A 21861-nucleotide genomic window follows, 5' to 3' on the forward strand; every position below is an offset into this window, starting at 1 on the left:
GCAAAATGATCGAGCTTGGAACGAGAATCTACCGTACCTATCGAAGTTACCGTTTTTATCTAACTGACAAATGTTGGAGAAAGCTAGAAAAGGTTGGTTATTGTTAGTTTCTCGCAAAGATAGGCGAGTATTTGGATCGTACGAATGTACGAGAGGCGATTACCCTCTAGTTATCGATTAAAATTGATTAACGAGATCGACAAACGGTACGAGAAAATGATAAAGGGTAGTAGTGTTGCGTTAGTTTATCCCGTTGGCACTTGGCAGACGGTCTTTCTAACCGTAATAGGTTTGGCAGATGGCGTTGGTACCGCATTGTCGGCGATTCTCGCGCGGGCGGCAACTAAGAACGATCGAAAGACTCGGAGGGCAGTCTGTCCCGAGACTTCCGAGCCATTTACGATCTCGTTGGATCGTCGACGCGACGTCGATGATCAACGCCGAAACGATCCGACGTGAATTTTAAGAATCGTTTCGCATCGACGTATGAACGCGAAAAGAAAAGAAAAGAAAAGAAAAGAAAAGAAAAGGAGAGAGAACGTATCATCGAACGTAGTTACGTTAGAACGGAGCGTGAGAAGCTCGCGATGCGGCTCCGTGTCACTACCGTGATTCGCGTAATTTCGTTTAGTTTGTTGTATTGGCTCGGACCTACGGGAACCGAAGTAGACGCATCGTCGAACGGAGATTCCTTTTGCCAAGCATTCGCGGCTATCGTTCTGGAACCAAGTAAAACTAGCAGATTTAAGAATGGAAGTTTGATGTACGAGGAGCTGGTATACCCCGTCGGATCTTATCGAGAGGTCGGGAACGAGACTTACGGATGTCCGTGTAATTTACGCACATGCCTGAAAAAGTGTTGTCGACGCAACGAGATGTTAGGAGTCGGTGATCGACCGAATTGCACGCGACTACCGAACGAACAGCTCGGCCGCGATCTCGTCCTCGAACGATCCCAACTCGCCCCCGAGATCGAACGAGTCTACGTTATCGACAACTACACGGGCTGTCCCGGGAATCTCTCGAGGTATATGCTCGAGCCGGAAAAGTTTGAGGAGGACAAGTTTGTAGTCGAGCGAAACGGGTCGCTTCAAACTTCGTCGATGATGTTTCCGACGGGGAGCTACTGTCTCGACTGGAAAGAGTCCGTCGACAAGATCGCCGCCCTCGTTTGCTTGTCGACCGAGGTTTTACCCAATTCCGTTCCTCCGAACGAGAAAACCTATTACAAATTCGGCCTTATAGTGTCCATTCCATTTTTGCTCGCTACATTTTTGGTGTACGCGATTATTCCGGAGCTCAGGAATCTCTACGGAAAGACTCTGATGTGTTACGTTGCTTCTCTTCTCGTCGCGTACACTTTCCTCGAATTGGCCTCCTTGTTTTACATCGCGTACGGACTCTGCTCCGCGATAGGTAAGCACAACCAGGCCGCGCACCGTCTCTCTCTTTTATCAACGTTTGCTCCCTTGCCATCGTCGCTTGCTTTCTTTGCTTCTCTTTTCGCTATTTTTCCTGTTTACCGCATCTCTTGTCATTCTTACACACGATTTTAGATTCGATGTAGTTTGAAACAATGGCCGTCTCCTCCTGTCTTGCTGGAGATAACCCGACTCAATTTCGTACGTATTCAAAGGAATACTTGAAAATTGACACGTTTCGGACTAGAATAACCCGTTGAAATGAAATCTACTCTTAAAACCGAAGACTGGTAGTGTCTCGTAGAGAAAAAAGAAACTATCTTGAAAATTTGATTAAACTTCGAAGCAAAAGTGGCTGATATGTACGCTTGTCGACTCGATAGTTTGTAGACCTTTTAGCCTTGTACCGACGTTTGTAGGAAGTCGCTGTTTATTTATCGGTTTTACAGCAAAAAATCGCGAGGAAATGGTCTTATCGGCTTGCGATTCGAGCCCTCGATGTTCTCCTTCTTACGTCCCTCGGTCTCTCGGTACGCGGCGCGCCAGTCCCCCCATGTGTGCGTGTACACACGGTAGATAACGAAACGAATCAAAGACCGTTGAAACGATGTTGCCCCTTTCTGGAAACACGTGTCGTCGTTTCGAATCATTTGGCTGTGATTCGTAGACTAAACATCGTTGTAGCCGTGCAATGACAAATCGACGATCCTGAGAGTTTAAATTTTAAAACGATGCGCGTTCGCGCGCTGCGACTCGCACGACTCTTTCCGTTCGACACGGTTAAAACGGTTTAAATCGAACGAAACGATATCGTACAGATATGATAAAGTACGCGAATATATTCTCCGACAGGCGAACGATTTATATCTTAGCCTATTGACGTAATAGTTGAGAGAAGAGTTTATGTTCGGCGTACCCGTCGCGTTCTAGGATAACAGATGATAAAGATTAGATAATTTAATGTTAAAGGGCTATAGAAAGCGAGCGTATGTCGGCCGCAACTGGATGCGTAAGTGTTGCCAATCATCCGAGCATTTCCGTGTAACGCGATAACGAGCGTGGTCGCAAGAAATCCGGATGACCGACGGCGACGATAAACAGTTAGTTTTCGAGAACCCAGCCACCCAGACGTTCGGTTCGGTCCGATATGGATTACGATCACGATCACAATTGGTTAACGATCCTTGTCATCTGGCTGTTATCGACGCGATCGGTATTCGCGACGAGCGTTGTGTTGTCTAGCACCGAATGTTTGTGCAACGAAGAAAACATCACTAGAGTAGAGCCAGAGTGTTTGGTGAAGGATGCCAACAACAACAAACCGAGCAGAGACTTTGACGGGTTTGACGACTTCGGTAGCTCGGACGAGGCAAAGAATAAGAGGACGAACGTGTCTCGGATCCCGTTTCCTCTTTGCGAACCGCTCGCGTCTCGCGCGTGTTGCAACAATCACGAGGAAACAAACGTCACCTTCCATTTGCCGAGTATTTACGATTCCGTTAGCTTGGAGTTGCTCGTCGAGGATCTAACGCGGGAACGGTTTCGTTTTTTCCTTTCGAATCCTCGTAGAGACAAGTACTTACTCGAGCCGAACAACAACATCGAAGATCATTTCATGTATCTTAACAACGGCTCGATCTACCAGGATAATATCGGAATTATTCGCGAGCAGAGCGATTTTTGTTTCCGTTTAGAGGATAACGACACGTTCAACGTGCTAGTTTCTTTCGACGTAAGCGAAGGCGACGGAAACGTGTTGGTCTCGTATCCCGTGGGAATGATCGTTTCGGTACCGTTCCTGCTCGCTACTTTGATCGTCTACACGCTGATACCCGAACTGCACAACATACACGGACGCACCCTGCGCGGATACGTTGGTTCCCTCCTGGTCGCGTATACAACGCTCGCTATCTTACAGATCTCACCGCAGGAACATATCTCGGACAAGTTCTGCGTGTTGCTCGGTACTCGTTGCACGTTATTTTTCACCAGAACCCCTGTACGGATAGTCGAAAGAAAGCATATTTACCAGCGATTTCGTATCGTAGCGATCCATAATACACGATATATCTACAGCTACGTACTTGGACGTGTGTAACAGTTGCCGGAACGAAATCGACACCGAGCACAAGTACGCCGTGCAAGCGTAAACGGTCGAATCGTTCTCGAAATCGATCGTTTCTTCTCTCGTACGATTTCTCTGCTTTTTATCGACTCGGTGCACGCCTATTCGCTTGTTAACGCGCGAGCATGTCCGCGACTCGCAAGGTAAACCGTTGGTAATTTTAATCGAACTTTGTTTCAGCCTTGGTCATCCACTTCTCGTTCCTGGCGAGCTTTTTCTGGCTGAACGTTATGTGCTTCGATATTTGGTGGACGTTTAGGTAAGCGAGTCGAAAGTTTTGTCTACGCGTTTGCCTACCGGTTCGCCGCGCCGCCCGTTGCTTCGTGATTTTTCGTTTCTCGACACGCGACGTATCGAAGCCTTGCATCGGTATCCAGACGCGGAAGCGGTAAAACATCCGCCTGAAAATTCATTTATTCGCCGACGACCTATCCTTGAGAAATGTTTTCTCGGTCGCGTATGACGAACGCGTTCAAAACGTTCCTCGTTAATCTTCCGTTGAAAGAAGAGAAATTTGATAGTTGGCCAAACACCGGGGGAAAATTAATTGCGATAGAACGCAAATTAATATCCGGTTCGTGACGGCACGTGTACAGAGAACCATGCAAACATTCTTAAATGAATTTCGATCGGTCCGCGAAACAAGTGGCTCTCCCACGGCGCTATTTATCGCGTGTAAGCCCCACGTTAATGTCTCTTGTCTCGACCCGTGTCGGATGACGCCGACGCCGACGCCGACGCCTTTAATTCGCTCCGATTAATTGATACTCGCGGGAATCGATAGAATTTATTGACACAGGACCAACGGCCAACGCAATCTAGATTCTGTACACAGTACAAGTATTTACTTCGATTGCAGAGATCCCCCATCTGAATTCTGTTCAAAGAACCAACATTCTTCTACCATTCGTTGCGTGTTAAATGAAAATTCCTCGCGACGCCGACGCCGACGTTTCGACGCGCGTAATTTCATCTACGGAATGAAATTTCGATAGCCAAACGAATAAATATTTATGCCACGACGAGTATACGTATACATACGCGTATGGGTTCTTTTTATTCGTAATCTATTATTATTCGAATAAAATTTTGCCCATATCTGTTTCTTTACTTTAGCCAGCCGTTATAAAAGTTTCAGATCTACTCGAGTATCTATAGAACGCCAGGTGTACAGCAAACAAATCGTGACGTATCGTCCAAACAAATCTCGAATGCCGAGGATCGGGCTTTTCTTCGGTGCTGATTCCGTCGACGGTGCCGACGCCGACGCCGACGCCGACGCCGCTTAGATACGAGTATTCTCGCGTTACCTTTCAACGCCCGGAAATCCTTATTATTTCATTCGTTTACTTTTCCTAGAAAGATTTTCGAATGTTTATCACGGGTCGCGTTTGTGGAAAATTCAGGGAAAACGAAACGAATTTTGTATAGGTACTCGCGCAACATTTTTGACTCGTACCTATAGTTTATAAACGCTTTCAAGGCACAGGAATGTTCGATCTGGTTCTTTAGGAATAACTGTGCGTCACTGAAAACCGCAAACTTCGCGACGCGAAGCAACTGTCTGTCGTACTCCTTTTTCCAATATGAATCATTCGAAGCATAGTCGGTCAGTTTTAAACTCGATTTCGATCGTTTCGCAAAAAGTACGTTTACGCAAATACGCACTCGTACGTGTCGTAGCTCGTACGTATGAAAACCCTCCAACATATTAATACGGTTCCTTTATTAGACGCTGATGACACGAGACACGCGGGAACGGTCACACCCTCGACCAAGTCGAACTCGTATCTACTTACGTGTTTATATTTATACGAGTAGGAAAGAAGGGCTTGGCGAAATGAACGCACGCTTAACGGCCGTTAACGATCACGATCGTAGATTATGCCACCCAACGTAAACGCCTTATTAATTTAGGCTGACATTCTCACGCGACCCCGTAAACCGTAAACCGTAAACCATTGTCGCATTCGTGGAACGCTTAAAAATACTCGCAAAGCTGGCTGTAGCGTGCAAACTTCAACTTTGAAATTTTAGATACGAATAGTACATAGTTGAAATTAAAATGCTTACAAGGTACAGAATCGTTTGGGCTTTCTCGCAGACCGTAATAATATTAATGTTCACTTTTCAGAGGTTTCCGATCGCTTCAAGGCAGCGCAAAGCAAAGGGAACGGAAAAAGTTTATGATATATTCGATCTACGCTTGGGGTTGCGCATCCATTCTTACAGGAATCAGCATACTCATGCATTTTCTTCCCGATATCCCAAAGCATTTCGTTCGACCGGAATTCGGCGAAGAGAGTTGCTGGTTTGCGAGTAAGTGCTGATTTACTTAAAATTTATTCAATTATTATGGTGTGCGAATCGTTAGAACCAGCAGTCTCGGGATCATTAAACCCGCGTCCTGTATTTACGTCTATGATTAAACGTAGCTTGATCTTCTTATAGAGGAAACGGCAAAAGCGATATACTTTTACGGACCTATGGGCGTTACAATCCTCTGCAACATATGTCTTTTCGTCTCGACGGCATTGAAGATTGTGCGACACAAAAAAGACACGGCGCGACATTTCAAAGACGCGGACAGCAAGCGCCACGACGACCACAAACAATGGTACGTGCTTTTATCCTTTTATTCGTTCATTTACGCGAGCTTCTCATTTACAGTCTTTAGCGTTAAACATTTTTTCTTTGCGCCTTTGTTAAACTCGAACAAGCCCCTATTTTCAAAGGCGTTGATCCAGTGGTTCGAAACACGGCTCGCGATATGCGATACGCGATACGCGAATACTATACTTATTGTGACGGCAAAATTATTTTTGGATCCTCTCATAGAACGAGCGAAACCAACATTTTTCCCATGCTTTGATTTGTTTTCGTAATGACGAGTTCTCCTCTAAAGTAGCAAATACATCCGGGGCTACAGTCTCGCGCGCATAGTCGCACGCACGTTTGCTTGCGTTCCACGTTCCACTCGACACCATCGCCTCTACCAATCTACTCTATATGTATACGATATTTACATATTTTACAAAATAACCACAATTTTCTTTAGTATAATTTATACATTTTCTTGTCCAGGTTCAATTTGTACTTGAAGCTGTTCATCGTAATGGGCATCAATTGGTCAATGGAAATAATATCTTGGCTGTGCAACAATTCACCGGAATACATTTGGTATCTTACCGATATAACGAATACCTTGCAAGGTGTAATCATCTTCTTCATCTTCGTTTGGAAGGATAAAGTGAAGCAGCATCTTCTGAAAAGACTCTGCTGCAGGGACGACAATATACTTTCCAGAAACTCGACTCGAAGCGCGTATCATAGTTCGACTACTCGTTCGACCTACCCTTTTTCGAGCGAGTCTGCGCGAACCGTTAAATGAACGTTCACGGTAACACCACGGTTTGTCCACTCGCAATCGGCACAAGTATCTAGTCGTCGAGAATGGCTATCGTTGGAGTGTTTCGAGTCGCGAGTATTCTTTTATTTCAATTCTAAGGAAAAGCTTGGGCTAAAGTTTGCGTTATACGTTCTCAAATGACCTGTGACCGCGCCACTTGGAGTAACGCGATGTTAATTAGCCGTGAAGCTCCTATAATTCTACTCTTCTTCTTCTTCTTCTTCTTCTTCTTCGTGTTTATAACGTAATATAGAAAATTTGAATCGATGCACCAAAAAGTTTACCAAACTTGTTTATTGTACGCCAAGGAAATAACAAATGTATGTTGCGTAATGTATTTTACGAGATTAAATGTGTGAAAATTTGTACATTTTCTTAATGTGTACACGCGTATGTGTATAAATTATGTATTTTTTATTCTAAATTGATATTAAAGTATAGTACAAATTTGAATTGGTTTAATACTAGTCAACTTATAAACTAAACGTTACAAACATTACTGGATACGCATATTTCTCAAAGGTAAAAAAAAAAAAGAAACGCGTTAGCGAGAATGCATCGGGGACCAACCACGACTCGTTTAGCTAGTCAACTTTTTAATAAAAAACTGTTCAATCTTTTACGATACTTTATGTTAAGCGTGCGCGATCGATTCGTGTATATACAATTAAAAGCGCTCGATATTTGAACAAAAGTTTCATCTTTAATTAAACGTTGTCGGTTATGCCACAATGAACTTTGGAAAAAAAGTACAGATTTAACGATATTTTATCGTTTTACTTTTCTTTGCTCATCTCGTTTAAGCGTATACATCCTCTCGATCGGCTCCAACACCATCGCCGTCCTCCAAACTAGAAAAGTTTAAAAAGTGGGCCGGTCGATGAATTTCGTGATAAAATTCTTTTGGATTTGCCAATTGTAGTTCGTATTTCATGTTCGGGTCGTGTCTCACACCTACAATAATCAATAATCAATAATAAAAAAGGTTTAGTTTGGTAAAGAGCAGAGACATGCATCGATAAATAAGTATCAGTATTAAAAGAGTCTTACCCATAAAGTTATAATTCCAAGATCCTTGGCTCGGTACCATAAAGAAGCCGAGGAAGCGATCGGACAATAACATTTGCACCTTTTCGTAATGGCTAGGTAGGTAACCTTTAGGATTGTTTCCTTTATCGGTGTTTTGTTTTCCCCATTCAAAGCCACTCGGCGTTAATTTGTAGGCTGTTAGGGAACAAGATCCGGGAGTAAAACTACAGGTGATGACGATGGTCTTTTCGCCATCCCAGATCGGATTCTCTGCCATTACCCGAGCGTGCGTCGATATATCCTGAGGCGATAATTGCGGTAACTCGTTAGGTTGAGTGTGAATCCAGCCGAGAGGTTCCATTTCTTTGAGATACTGATGATTCGGAAGCGTGTTTGGCAAGTGAACCGTTTGATGCGTGCCCCATTGCGGAGCCATAACTATACATCTGATTTCTTTAACTTGAGGATTGTCCGGTGGACTGATGCCGTACAAGTATCCCGCGATTTGAGCGCGTAAATCGGAAATGGTAACAAATTTCTTGAGGACGTTCTTTGGTAATATGTAAGTGTAACCGGTCTCTTTGATGTCATCGGACGACACGTAAATATGGTTCGTCCTGAGATGCAAGTTTGTAGCTGAAATCGCCCTCACCCGCCATTCGGTCTTTGAACTGAACGTCTGCGTCTCGTAATTAGAAGTTGTCGCCGTAATGATTTCGTCGCCGTGTTTGTTTACCGTTCTCGTAGTGGTCGCTGTAAGCTGCGATTGTTCCTTTGTCTGCTTCTCGATTTCGGCGATTTGTTGACGTTGAGCGGACGGCGCACTAATTTCCATGCCCAGAATAATATCTCGAATCTCGGATTGAGTCAACGACGCAACGTTTACGTTATTCTTTTTCCCGTAATCGGCCAATATAAGATCTTTTAGCTGTACTTCGACTTTAATCCATTCGTCGTCCGTTAAAGAAGGCCATATATGATGAGGTTCCGTTATGGTTGTCTTATCGGGCTTTAAAACAACCTTTGTTCTTTCGGTATTTACGTGTAACGCGCGAAGAATAAGAATCAAACGCGAGAATGCGGTATAGGAGGAAATGGTCTTCAACCAGTCGTCGTACAAATTGAACAAGACCATTTGGGGTTCGGTTGCTTTCAAAATTAAGTCGCCGAATTTCTCGACTTTCAAGCAAGCTTGAAACGGTAGCTGAAGCTCCGATCCCTTGATCACGATGTTGGGAAAGTCGAGTAAATGAACTTCCAAAGGATCCAACATTCCTTTTCTGGTTACGATTATTTGCTTAGGTTGCTCTTCGACCGGTAAAGATCGGATGAGCGCAGCCACTTCTTCGGCGGTTTTCCATTTTGCCAGCTGGCCCAAACGCTTCTGGCCGGCCCAAACCGATGTATGGATGATTTTTAAGAATAGCTGACCGGTTCGAGGATTGAAAATAAAGATGGCTCCGTTAATGGGTTTCGTCGTTAAATTCCCTTCGAACGTTTTATGAATGGTAACGCGATAAACGTTGGTATCGTCGACGAACCAGATGATTTGATTGGAAAATAGTTCTCCGTAATTCTGCGAAGATAGATACGGTTCGGTAGGTTCGGAGGAATAAAGTTGCAACGCTTTTCTGATACGTTCTCGCAACACGTACAACGCCGGATTCGCCTTCATTATTTTTGCCATCGCTTGCTGTATCAGAGGCTTGCATCCAGGGAACCAATTACCGTACGCACTGTGCAAATTGTATGCCAAATCAATGGCGATCAGCAATCCGGTTGGCGACGGATAAATAGACATATTGTCCGTGGTGTAATCCAAGAATTTCGCTCTAGCGTATCTTTCGATATCGTGAGAATCGTAATCTCCCCATCGAAGTTGCACGTCTATCCAATATTTTTGCGTGGTAGTGTTATCCATAAGATCTTTGGAATCAGCGAGCAAAGAGGGCCTAGAAACGTTCCATTTGTAGGCAGAGAAGAGGAGAATATCGGCACAAGACGAATTCATTTTGTACGATTTCCTCGGATGTATCGTCTCCTTTTGAACGGTCTCGATTTCTAGCGCGTCCAACTCTTGATCGAAAACTTGACAAAGATCCATCACGATCGACTCGTGTACCTTTTGCCACAAATGCGCACGGAAAATTTGAATCAGGGAAATCTTTAGGGTTGGAATTTTACCGTGCATAAAGATTCCCGTCAAATCCAGTTGAACCTGGAAACCAACGTATACGTTTGCTCGGTTGATGGTCGGGGACCACCATAGGGTGAATCGCCGATTCGGAATTTGATTCAATCCCGACCTTTGAGCATTAGTTAATTTTTTATACTTCATAGATTCTTCGAAACCGGATGCTTTCTCCCAGAAAAGACCTTCCCAAGTTGGAAAGTAGGTTCCTTTGAAAAGCGTATGCTCCAATATACCCTCGACGCCGCCCAGAGCCTGAATCATATCTGTTCTATAATTGTTCAGATTCCACAATTTACCATCGTGCCGTTGATGAGTCCACCAGAATGGATTTTGCTTCAACACCTGATACTGCTTAAATTCCGTACGTATCCTCCAACCCTTGTCGTAAGCGAGCGTGTGCCTGTCCTTTTGGAACAGCGTGTTTATGCGAGGAATACCACGATCCCAACTATCTTCGAGATCTTCTAAAGTGAGCCGACGGTTTTGCGCGTTAGCTTCTTGACGCTTCAACGCGTATTCCGCCCATACTCGTTGCGAATCGATAAATTCCGATTCCCACGGTTGAATGTACCGATACAAATTTGGAATCAATTGATCCTCGTCGTGGCTCATGCCGGAACGGAAGTGAGTGATACCGACGTCGGTTTGTTTCGACCACCTCAAGTCCGACTGAGGTATCAGCACGTGGCCCATGGAGAGCATTCCAAGTCCGCCCAGTTCTTTCGGCGTGTAAAATACCACCGGTGGAAATCGCGAAGGCATCTTCGAGTTGAGCCCGATCTTGATACGCGTTTGAATTTTATTTTCACACTTTACCAACAAGTCCAACAGTTCTTGCGTGTTTACCACTGCTTCGCGGAAATATGTCATCAGTCCGATCAATGCCGTGTTCCATTTGTTTACGATCTTTGTGAATGTCGTGGACCCGGATGCCATCAGAATTTGCCTGACTCTGTTGTGGAATCGTTGCAAACTTTCATCGTCGACTCTCAAGAAACACTGAGCCGTTCTTTCCTTTGTTATTTCGTTTTGCAAGTTCCACACGCCGTCTCTATGCGTGAATTCCTCGTGAGTGGTTCTGCATTTCGGTAAGATTCGACACTCGAATCCGCTCATGTTGAACAGCAGATTCGGATTGTCTTTGCTGTACACGCTGACAAAACTATTCTCCCATTGTATGGTGGTCGTCGAACGGGGTAAACGGTTTTTTATGTCCCAAAATACTGCGCGACCTAGATTAACGTCGTGCTTCATGAGTCGCATTCGAGCGTCGCGTGGCCAACATTTCTTGTTATTGTAACCGACGATATTCTCGTTGTTGGGGTCCGGATGCTCCGTCAAGTATCTTTGAATCAAATCTCTCGCCTCGTCGGCAGAAAATCTCAAAAACAAATGTATTCTGTCAACGTATCTGCAATACAACCTGATGGGATGGGCCGTTTCGGAAGCCACATCTTGGAAAGTCAAAAAATCGTTTGGCATTTGAGGAGGACCAGCCATTTCGCTGGCTCTTTGTAGCCCGAGGACAAGCAAATCTAACACGAGACCGTAATATTGCGCTATGAACGACGCGAATTGTAATCCACGAATTATTCCGTAACTGTTTGTGTGGTTCATATCCTTGTAATTTATAACGACGTTATTCTTTGCGGTCATATAATCGGCTATATTATGATCGACGATCAATCTGAGAAGCCTGTTCAGCAATGTCAGATCGATCTTTTCATAGAGTTTCTCAAACTTTGATTCCAACAACACGTTACATTCTCCCTCGCTGACATCCCAAACGTCTTGCAAATTATTTATACCTTGACACCATTTGTAAACTAACAAAGGCGGCGGTTCTGTATCCGAGGGTTTCACCCACGGCGGGAACAATCTTCGTTTGTCCGCTTCGTACCACAGGTATTGATCTAAATAAGCATCGGTGATTTTCTCGAGCGGTTCGACGTCGTAAACGGGAATCAGGTGACTGTACAGGTCCATGAATTCGATTCCCACCTCTTTGAATGCTCGCTGGGTCAGAAGGTGCCGTTTGATTCTGGACAATGCTTCGTGCGGATTATCGTACGCCTGTTCTATCAAACCGAGTTCTTCGCGTTGACTTTGATTCAATCGAGACTTGACGCTGTACGCTTCCTTCAAACGTTCCAACGCTAATATCAGCAGCTTGGTGTCGTGTTTGTAAGAGAGCGGTGGAAACGGTATAGGAGCGAATCTTCTCGATTCTAACCAGTGTACGGTTGTCGTGTATATCGCTACCGCTTCCTCCGGCGAAATATACGGGCCATCCTTCAAGTAGTTGTGCTGACGCTCCTGCTCCGCTTTAAGATAGAGTCGCGTCAACCGTCCAAGATTTTTCTTACAAACGGTCTTATCCACGGTCGCTCCGCGCCTTATACGTTCTCGATTGTAATGCGCCGTGTTCGTCCACCAATCGGCCTTCATTTTCACGTACCGCAGGATCATATTTTCGATGGGAATCGGTAATCCTGGCACCTTCCACGGAATATTAGCCTTCCAACATCTCCATGCCTCGCTAAGGTGCTGAAGTATCGTACGAGCTTTATTTTGCTTTATTCCCTCCGGCATCATATCCACGATATCGTGCATCACCGACGCTCTCAATTCAAGGTCGAAATGGGACTCGACGCGCTGCTTCGTTACGGTTTTAGCCACTCCCTTTGAGTGTCGACCTTCGAATTGTCTGGATAGCAAATTTCCCAACCACCTTTCCAGCAGCGGCGTAATTCCTCTCATAAAAAACAGCCATACCCTCCAACCGGGTGCCCAAAATCCACAACCAGGACCTTTACCGACAGGACCCGTATTGAAACGATAGTAAATCAAATGTTTCAAGTCTTTGCACATTCTGATTTGTCTCATCAATTTATATTTGTATCGATACATTCCGGTCAGTTGACCGACGTGCGCAAAAATGTATTGCAATCCATCCGCGAGTTGAAACGCGTCAACGTTATTTAACCGATATTGCACGTGAGAATCGATGATCAATTTTGTTAAACGAAGAATTTCGCGACACAAATGGAAAGCATTTCCGAATCGAGATTTCTTTCTCTCTTTGGTGGTAAGAGTTTTCACCGGTTTCAGATTGAAATTGTAATCTAAATGAAGATAGTTCAAGTTCTTTCTATGAATAAGTAAATTCAACATATTGTATCCCTGCCGGCATACTTGAAGTCCAGCTTCCACCCAATCTATAGTAGTGGTTTGGAAGAACTTTGTCGACTTGAACGATCGGAACAAGTAACGTTTCTTCTGTGGTTTCGGAGGCCTGTGCTTCAAAGCGTTCAAAACAAAATACTTTAGTAGCTTTTGATAGCTGACCCGAACCTTAACAGGCTGACCGGGCGGACAATGTTCTCTGTACCAAGACTTCACCAAAGGTATGTCGATAGCTCTTCTAGTTCTGCCGGAACGGGTATTGAACGGTCTTGGTGCCCATAGCAAAGCTATACCATTCGCCGTGTTATCGGTGTACAAAGGAGTTTCTTGAAGGAACGGTTGCACTTCTTCGGGGAGGATAAAGTCTTCGTCATCTTCGATTTGAGGTTCTACGGTCTAAACAACAGACGCAATGGAACCAACTTTCATATAACAATCGGATAAATATACTCGACGATCTAACCTACGTATCTATATCCGAACGAACGTTTACCTTCAACGAATTCCTATGAGAGATGGGATTGATCAGAGGATCGAAATAAAATGCAGGTAAATCGGGATCTTCGGTTTTTATGTAAACCACGTTTGGCGCGTGATACCTGTAAACACGTGACACCACGGAAATCCATTGAAATATAGTAATTAGAAATTACCCTATACTATACCATGTATAGTATGCTTTCATTCTTTCGTTCGTTTCAATAAAAATGTAGGTGATTTCAGCAGTTGCCTTCTACACTTTACGAAGGATACGAATAACAATCACCGCCTTTACATATACATATATCTTTTCTCTACCACGCTGCTAGTAAGACTATCGATACGCCAACAATGAACTCTCAGTCTCAAAACTAGTGTGGACAAGGTGTATATTTAAATAAACGCGTTTCATCGCTTTAAACTACTTACCATGATAGATGAACGAAATGTGGCATATTGTTGTACAGATAAGGAAACGCGATGCGATACTCTGTTCTTATAGGTTGTCTAATTATTATTTTATTTATATCGTTAAACTCGTTCCAATCTTCGTCGGCTGCATTCGAATCCTTCACCAGTGGTTCAAACTTTGGACCTCCGGGTATAGCCATATTCAATGCTTTAGCGGTAAAGAAAGACTTTGGATCGAAAAGATAAAAAAAGTTTTGATCCACCAAATCTGTTAGTAATTGGTTAGCCAAACGGTACAAAGTTGCCATTTGCGGTAGAGTCAAGTTCCATCTCCGGTAAGTGGATCCATTTACATGCCTGTAATATATTATTAGCAATTCAGAGAAGCTTTCGTTAAGTGAAATCATTTTTTTCTTAATTTCCCCAAGATTATTCAGGCTAGCGTTTTGTCCAGCTAATAGCAACCCAAACAGTGCTCATCTCGGACAAGACTGTCGAGTTACTACAGCCATCAACTCACATATCAGTTGATTTCAGGACCCCTACGCGTTTCATCACGAAATATTATTATACGATATTGCGAACAACACCCTGAAAAATAATCAACTTACTTAGTACCGACGAGTGGCTTGTGTTCGTAAAACCAGGATGCCACAGATTCGTCTTCCTCGGAATCGAGTTCGATCTGAATAGCTTCCAAAGGTTCTACGTCTAAAACGTTATCCGCGTAATCTAACGGAGGCTCCTCGTCGTCGAATGGTGGAAATCTCATTCTTTTGAAGTGTCTACGATCTCTTTTTTCTCTTCGCATCATAATCCACATTGTACTATATACAAACATAAGCAAAAACATATAGAAAATCCTGCTACCTACTACTTACTACTTACTTAAGCGCTCTACAAAAGTAACCGATAACAAAATGCGAAACATTTTTCTTCTCTTACCCCCACTGAGCGATATATACAGGTTCGATAACCCATGGAATTTCATTTACAAATGTAATCGCACCTGTAATATGGTACAAAACTTTTACATCTCGAATTTGTTCCCAAGGCATAGGCATATTTTCCAACAGTTTCATTACCGCATGGGGCATATATTTCAGAGCTCTGTAAAAAAATTAAGAATGCTATAGACCTCTTTTGGATTTTCATTTCCTTTAAATTAACGATACACGATAACTCGAATATGCACATTTACTTACCCCAAATAAACACGTTTATCGTGTCTGTACTTGCGACTGCTCATATCGCCGTGATCTCTGATAATTTTTCGAATATGTTCCGGCGGCATATCTTCTTTCTGAGCATCCACGAAACCAAATTTTCTTTTCTCCGCGAATCTTTTTGATTGGAGTTGTTGCCATTTTTGGGCTACGACAACAAACATTTCAATGAAATAAACATACAAAAGGATGGATTCCAACTTTGGAATTCTTCAATTACCTTTCTCTTGAAGTTTATCCTCTGACAAAACTTCTGGTTGTTTGGGCATTTGCGGCAACGGCGGTCCTGCTATAGCTTGCATATGAGCATGGTGCGCTGCTTGCGCGTGCGCAGCTGCTTGAGCATGAGCTTGAGCCGCTGCTAATTGAGCGTGAGCCTGCTGTTGGGCCATCATGGTGGCCCATGGGTTCGGACCCAGCAAATACGGTGGAATCGACATTTTTGTCAGAAAATTTTAAACTGAAAAGTAATGTAGCGCAAACCGATATTTATTTATAATATGAAATATATATTATCTAATAAAAAGTATCTGACAAAATGTTTATATTAAATACGGAAAATACAAATTTTTCAAGGTAAACAACAATATTAGAATAATATAATGGTTTTCATTTAAGGTTCTGATAATGAAAATAACCAAAGCATACAAATGCAAAGTGTCCTAAATAAAACGTTATTCGTTTGCCAGCATAATTGAAATTTTCCTCAAAATATTAAACCAATGGATTAAAGTAATCGATAAGTTATTAATTTGAAAACGTATTCAAAACAGAAACGTATACCGCTACATCGTGTACAGAGTTAAACCAAAAACACGAATTTACTACACATGAACAGGCACAAGGGACAGCCAACGACTTTTATTCCGGTCCAGAAAAAATTTCAATGATTATCATAATACAATAGTTTGGAGTATCTTACCTTAACTTTACGTGGAACTAAACATAACCACTACGTTAACGAACCTGAACGAATCGTAACGTTAAGGGTTACATTTAAAGGTAATGGTAAGTGTAAGTGAGATTGAAACGACGCTAAACACATTGCATGCGAAGCTCACCGTATTGCAACCGTATCGGCATCCATCTCACGCTCTCACGCTCACCTCGCAGATCCCAGACACGAGACATCACAGATCGTCGTCAATCCACTTGGATCGTGAAAACACGAAGCCCTCTAGTGACAACGACTCCAGTCTTTAGCCTAACCGAAATGACGCCATCGGTGAGAAAACGCCCAAGTTTGTTGCGATGGAAATCGTTGACACTGTTCCCACTAGATGGTACTGGACTGACTGACTAAACATTCGATAATTATTGCTAAATTAAATAATTATTCATAAAAATGTTAAATTTCACGTATAAACCAGTCAAGACAATATCGTAGCGTTAGAAACCAAGGAATCGTATTGTTTATGTATTTATGAGAGATATAAAATAATAACATATCGATTGCGGCATCTAACAGTAATGGTGGCAACTATTTTCACTAGAAAGTTGGGCGTTTTCTCACCGATGGGGCGCCACTCGACCTAACATCTGCTCACTGAGCGACTTAGCGAGCGGTGGCCTTTTTCGATCAACTCACTGTCCCACGAACACTAGTTATTCCCCAAATGTCTAATTCTAATTTTATAGGGATTTCGGTCTGTTCAAGGTGATGACTATTGGCCAAATTGTCTCGAAAGCAACTTCAGTTTACAACAATTTAAATTTCAAAGATTGTATTGCCTTCAACGGTTTGTGATGAATGTTTGACTGTGAATTAATTGACTTTGCTATGGTTTTTAATAAGAGAGATTTAACGAAGGCATTTTCGCCAAATAAAGTTAAAAAATTCACGAAAACACGAGCTTATGTGAATGGAACGAATCCGAGTACGAGTGGAAGCACAGTTTCATCTGTGCAAACAGAAACTGGTTCGCAAACGAGTATTAAGGTAATAGTAAGGATTCGGCCACAAAATCAACGCGAGATCCAGGGCAATTGCAAAGCTGCTGTAAAAACTGTCGATGATAAAATGCTAATTTTCGATCCAAAAGAAGAGGATAATCCCTTTTTTTATCATGGCGTTGCTCAGAAAGGTCGAGACTTGCTTAAGAAACAAAATAAGGAGCTACAGTTCATCTTTGACAAGGTCTTCGATATGACGTCCAGTAACAGTGACCTGTTCGAAGGTAGCACCAAAGATTTGATCACCAACCTTTTGGATGGTTACAATTGTTCTGTATTCGCGTACGGTGCAACCGGTGCTGGAAAGACTCATACGATGCTTGGCAGTACCGAAGATCCCGGTATTACGTATCGGACAGTTGCTGAATTATTCTTACAAATAGAGAAGCAAGGGGAACATCGTGAATTTAATTTGGGTGTAACGTACTTGGAAGTTTATAATGAAAATGTACAAGATCTTCTCCATAAATCTGGACCTTTACATCTGAGGGACGACGGCAGATGCGGAGTAATCGTGGCTGGTCTTAAAATAATAACTATCAACAGCGCCGAAGAATTGTTGACACTTTTAGCAAAGGGTAATAGAAATCGTACACAGCATCCCACCGATGCAAACGAGGAAAGTAGCAGAAGTCACGCTGTCTTTCAGGTTTATATTAACATTACGAACAAATTAGATGGACAAATGCGACAAGTAAAATTATCTATGATCGATTTAGCAGGATCCGAAAGAGCATCCGCCACGGGGTGTAAAGGTGCAAGATTCAAAGAAGGTGCAAATATAAACAAGTCTTTACTGGCTCTTGGAAATTGTATCAATAATTTGGCCGACGGTGCAAAACATATAACGTATAGAGATTCCAAATTGACGCGACTATTGAAAGATTCGTTAGGTGGAAATTGTCGAACGGTTATGATTGCAAATATAGCGCCTACTAGTTTAAGTTACGAAGATACCTACAACACCTTAAGATATGCGAACAGGGCAAAGAAAATTAAGTCCAATATAAAGAAAAACATTATGTCTTGCGAAATGCATGTAACCGCATATATAAAAATGGTGGAAGAACAAAAGAAGGAGATAAACTACCTGAAACAAAAGTTATCGGCAGTGGAAAATGGGTCACCACGTATATTATCGTCTATTGGAAGTATTAAGATCGATGACGAGAAAAACAAATACAGGTCAACAGTTAAGAACGCATTGATCGATCTACTGCAAAAAAAGAAGGTTCTGAATGAAAAGATTCTCTCTTTGGAAAGCGCTTACAAAATATTGTGCTTTAGAATTCAATACAAAAAAGCAGCAGACGAAAGATTACACAATTTGACAACAGCTGTAAACGTCTTAACTTCCGAAGAACAAAACGCTAGCGGTAAATCGCGTATCAATAAATCTATGCATTACTTTGAACGACAACGAGATTCTTTGAAAGTACAAATGGAGGCAGTATGGGAAGAATTGTGTTCGATAGAAACAGAATTACAGAAACTGAGCGCAGAAATAAAGTCGAAGAAACTTGAAAACCTAGATGATTTAATCGCGTTAAGATCATCCGAAATAGAACAGACTAGATTGCAGCAGCAGTATGAACACGCAAAGAAAGTGAGCAATCTTCAGCAATGCGAAATGCAGTCGCATTATTCGATTATTAAAGTGATGAGCGCAACTCTGCAAAATTATTATAACATGATGAGCGGCTACGGGACAATGACGGACACAATGAAAGAAGAATTTAAACAATTAATTAAATTATTGGAAGGAGTAAGAAACATTAAATGGTCGGACATGGAAACGATCAACGACCAAGAACACTTTTATAATTTGACCTGTTTAAGCATATCCCATTTGATAGAACCGCTCAAGAGCAACGTACCGTTATATTCATTGTGTTCTTCGGCTAACGAGAATCAAAATAATTGCAACAATGATGGTTTAAATGCAACATTTAACGCATCGGAGAATGTTCCCGAAACGCATAATTCAACTATTACATTGTTAGGAGATTCAAACATGAATATCGACAAAGGTACAGAACACGGGGAAAATAATGAAGAACGTAACGATGTAATTTGTATGCCTCAAAAGACCAAAAAGCGAGTTCTGTCCGACAAGAATTGCATAAATTTGGCGAAAACGCCTATAAAACAACCAAGAAAGATATCCCCGACGTACAAGATTTCGCTGGTTAGGACGGGAATGAAGGCAAAGGAAAATATTCATGTCCAAAAGCCACATATAGGAATGAGTGCAAAAAGTATCGCGATATTGAATAAATTAAAAGTAGATAAAGTTAAAAAGAATAACGTTGATATGAATACGACAGATGGAGTACTAAAACTGGTAAGAGAGAAAGAAAGGCGTGGATTGATGACCACGCATCCGTATCAAAAGTCAAATGTAAAAAAGAAGTAAGTATGCAATTGAAAAAAGTATAGAAATTAATATGTATATCTGTTTATGTTAGATGTGTTTATATCGCAAAGTAAAGAACGATAACAGTAGACCGATTATATGGAACTGTAAAATTCTTTCAAGGAAGAAAATATTTCTGTGACCTTGTAAAACGTATCGTCGTTCAAACGTTGACGTAGTTAAAATCCCGAGATTTATTTTTCTTCTTCGGATAATCGAATATCGCTTATTTTTTCAGAATTGTTTCAACCCCGTCTTCGTCTGGAGTACCATAGTAGCGTAATAAAAATAAAATATTTAGATATAAGTTTATTTATATATATGCGAATAAAATGTGCAGAGAACTGATTAAATATTATATTTACAATTACATGAAGTGTAAGATGTTTTAATATAAGCTGACATTACTATTTTTTTATATCATAAAGCGTATTTTATAAATTATATTTTTATTCGTATAATCGCAATAATCGCAACATGTTCGATACAGCTATCATAGTTTAAAAAGAAAACAAAACTACTTTATCATCAGGTGGTTAGTGTCAATCTTGGACTGTATTATAGTTACATGTATACACGATACTATACAGAACACTGAACACAGTGGAGAATGAAATTGGAGAGGAACGTGGAGGAACGTGGAGGAACGTACGGAACTGAGCCGAGCAATTATTTACGATACAGGGGTTGATTTGAGGTTACCGTCGAGATCGATACATTAATTCAACTATTAAAATGATAACGTTAATACGACATTACGAAGCCGTTATTCAAGCAACTTCAAAAATCATGAAAAATTCTTCATTTTATATATCGACAAATATTAGTAATACCGAAGGTAATTTTCATTAAACTCCTACATTAGATTCTTCTTCTATAAATTCATCTTTCTACTTATGAATATAATATTATTTTTATTTTTCATTCGTAGAATTTCGAGTATTGGAATTAGTACCAAACAGTAGTAGAAATGTTAAAAGAACCAAACGACGACATATAACTGCTAAATCCACACCCAGAGCCGACAGAATGCCAACCGATCAAAATTGGCAAGCGATCTGGCCTACCGCGCGTACATTTCATCCCGATACAGTACCTCTGCCACTGCGACAAGGGTATAAACATAATAAACATCCACATCCAAGTAAAAATGCAAATGCAGAACTCATGAAAATTCCAAACTTTTTACATCTTACACCTCCTGCAGTTAAAGCACACTGCGAAGCAATAAAAAAATTCTGTACTAAATGGCCAATAGGTTTAGAAACAGATGAAGCATGCGAAAAACACTTTCCTATCGAAATAATCACTTCGGACTATTGCTATTCTTCTCCCACGATAAGGGAACCCCTTGCTAGGATAGTGAATTTAAGAGTAAGATTATCGTCCTTACACTTGGACGCCCACGCTAAAGACAAACTGCTTAGATTAGTGGGCGACAGATATAATCCCAAAACAGGAATAATAACGATAACCGCCGACAAATGTCCAACTAAGAAACAGAATTTGGATTACGTGAATTATCTTCTCACAGCTTTGTTTCACGTATCTTGGGTAAGTTTGTATCGTATTTTTTGTATATTCTTTATAAACGAAATGAAATAATACATCGACATTTGTATAACAATGCTACGTATCGTTTTAGCGCGTCGAACCATGGGAAGCTGAAAAATCTGAAGTAGATATGGAATACTACGACTGGGATAAAAACAAGAGTCGAGACAGTTTAGTGTCTATGTACAGCTGGCCAAATCCCTCGATCGATTGTAATTACGAAGATATACCGCATGGAACAGAATACAAGTCCGCGGTTTCGGATCTAATTAACAACGGAGAAGATCATTTTTCGATCAACAAGTATAAACAAGCTGTTAAAAATGTGTTAAATCTCAATTTCAACGAGAATGTAAATTAAATACATACATCAGATATTATAAGTTTTCAGTGTTATACGTATAAAAATACATGCAAGGAATTTACCAGAATTTCTTAATATATAATAATGAATTCG

The 21861-nt window shown here is 41.7% G+C and overlaps 4 protein-coding genes across 6 annotated transcripts; 3 read left to right on the forward strand and 1 right to left on the reverse strand.

Annotated features, from left to right (window-relative positions):
- Positions 1 to 154: 154 nt before the first annotated feature.
- Positions 155 to 7408, forward strand: LOC128885224 (G-protein coupled receptor Mth2-like). Of its 2 annotated transcripts, none has more exons than XM_054139145.1 (5): positions 155 to 1416; positions 3727 to 3805; positions 5681 to 5865; positions 5998 to 6163; positions 6631 to 7408. In XM_054139145.1, exons 1-5 carry the CDS (start codon positions 588 to 590, stop codon positions 6935 to 6937), a joined length of 1566 nt encoding a protein of 521 aa, XP_053995120.1. In that variant the 5' UTR covers positions 155 to 587; the 3' UTR covers positions 6938 to 7408. The 2 variants fall into 2 exon arrangements, with proteins under 2 accessions (XP_053995120.1, XP_053995121.1); XM_054139146.1 differs by lacking the exon at positions 155 to 1416 and adding an exon at positions 2396 to 3385.
- On the reverse strand, positions 7233 to 16644 carry LOC128885217 (pre-mRNA-processing-splicing factor 8). Of its 2 annotated transcripts, XM_054139131.1 has the most exons (10): positions 16543 to 16587; positions 16404 to 16447; positions 15702 to 15941; positions 15461 to 15629; positions 15201 to 15365; positions 14867 to 15082; positions 14274 to 14612; positions 13858 to 13963; positions 8006 to 13760; positions 7233 to 7909 (listed from the first exon to the last, which is right to left on the reverse strand). In XM_054139131.1, exons 3-10 carry the CDS (start codon positions 15919 to 15921, stop codon positions 7755 to 7757), a joined length of 7125 nt encoding a protein of 2374 aa, XP_053995106.1. In that variant the 5' UTR covers positions 15922 to 15941; positions 16404 to 16447; positions 16543 to 16587; the 3' UTR covers positions 7233 to 7754. The 2 variants fall into 2 exon arrangements, with proteins under 2 accessions (XP_053995106.1, XP_053995107.1); XM_054139132.1 differs by lacking the exon at positions 16404 to 16447 and having other exon boundaries at positions 16543 to 16644.
- A 529-nt stretch (positions 16645 to 17173) lies between these two features.
- LOC128872881 (kinesin-like protein KIF18A) lies at positions 17174 to 20276 on the forward strand. The gene is made up of 2 exons (XM_054116014.1): positions 17174 to 19846; positions 20089 to 20276. Exons 1-2 carry the CDS (start codon positions 17232 to 17234, stop codon positions 20123 to 20125), a joined length of 2652 nt encoding a protein of 883 aa, XP_053971989.1. The 5' UTR covers positions 17174 to 17231; the 3' UTR covers positions 20126 to 20276.
- Positions 20277 to 20447: 171 nt separating this feature from the next.
- Positions 20448 to 21835, forward strand: LOC128872887 (28S ribosomal protein S35, mitochondrial). Its single transcript, XM_054116024.1, has 3 exons — positions 20448 to 20688; positions 20782 to 21404; positions 21496 to 21835. The coding sequence occupies exons 1-3, from the start codon at positions 20586 to 20588 to the stop codon at positions 21763 to 21765; spliced, it is 996 nt and encodes a 331-aa protein (XP_053971999.1). The 5' UTR covers positions 20448 to 20585; the 3' UTR covers positions 21766 to 21835.
- The last annotated feature ends 26 nt before the right edge of the window (positions 21836 to 21861 follow it).

Source organism: Hylaeus volcanicus, chromosome 2 (assembly GCF_026283585.1).
Source record: "Hylaeus volcanicus isolate JK05 chromosome 2, UHH_iyHylVolc1.0_haploid, whole genome shotgun sequence".
In the NCBI taxonomy this organism is placed as follows: Eukaryota; Metazoa; Arthropoda; class Insecta; order Hymenoptera; family Colletidae; genus Hylaeus; species Hylaeus volcanicus.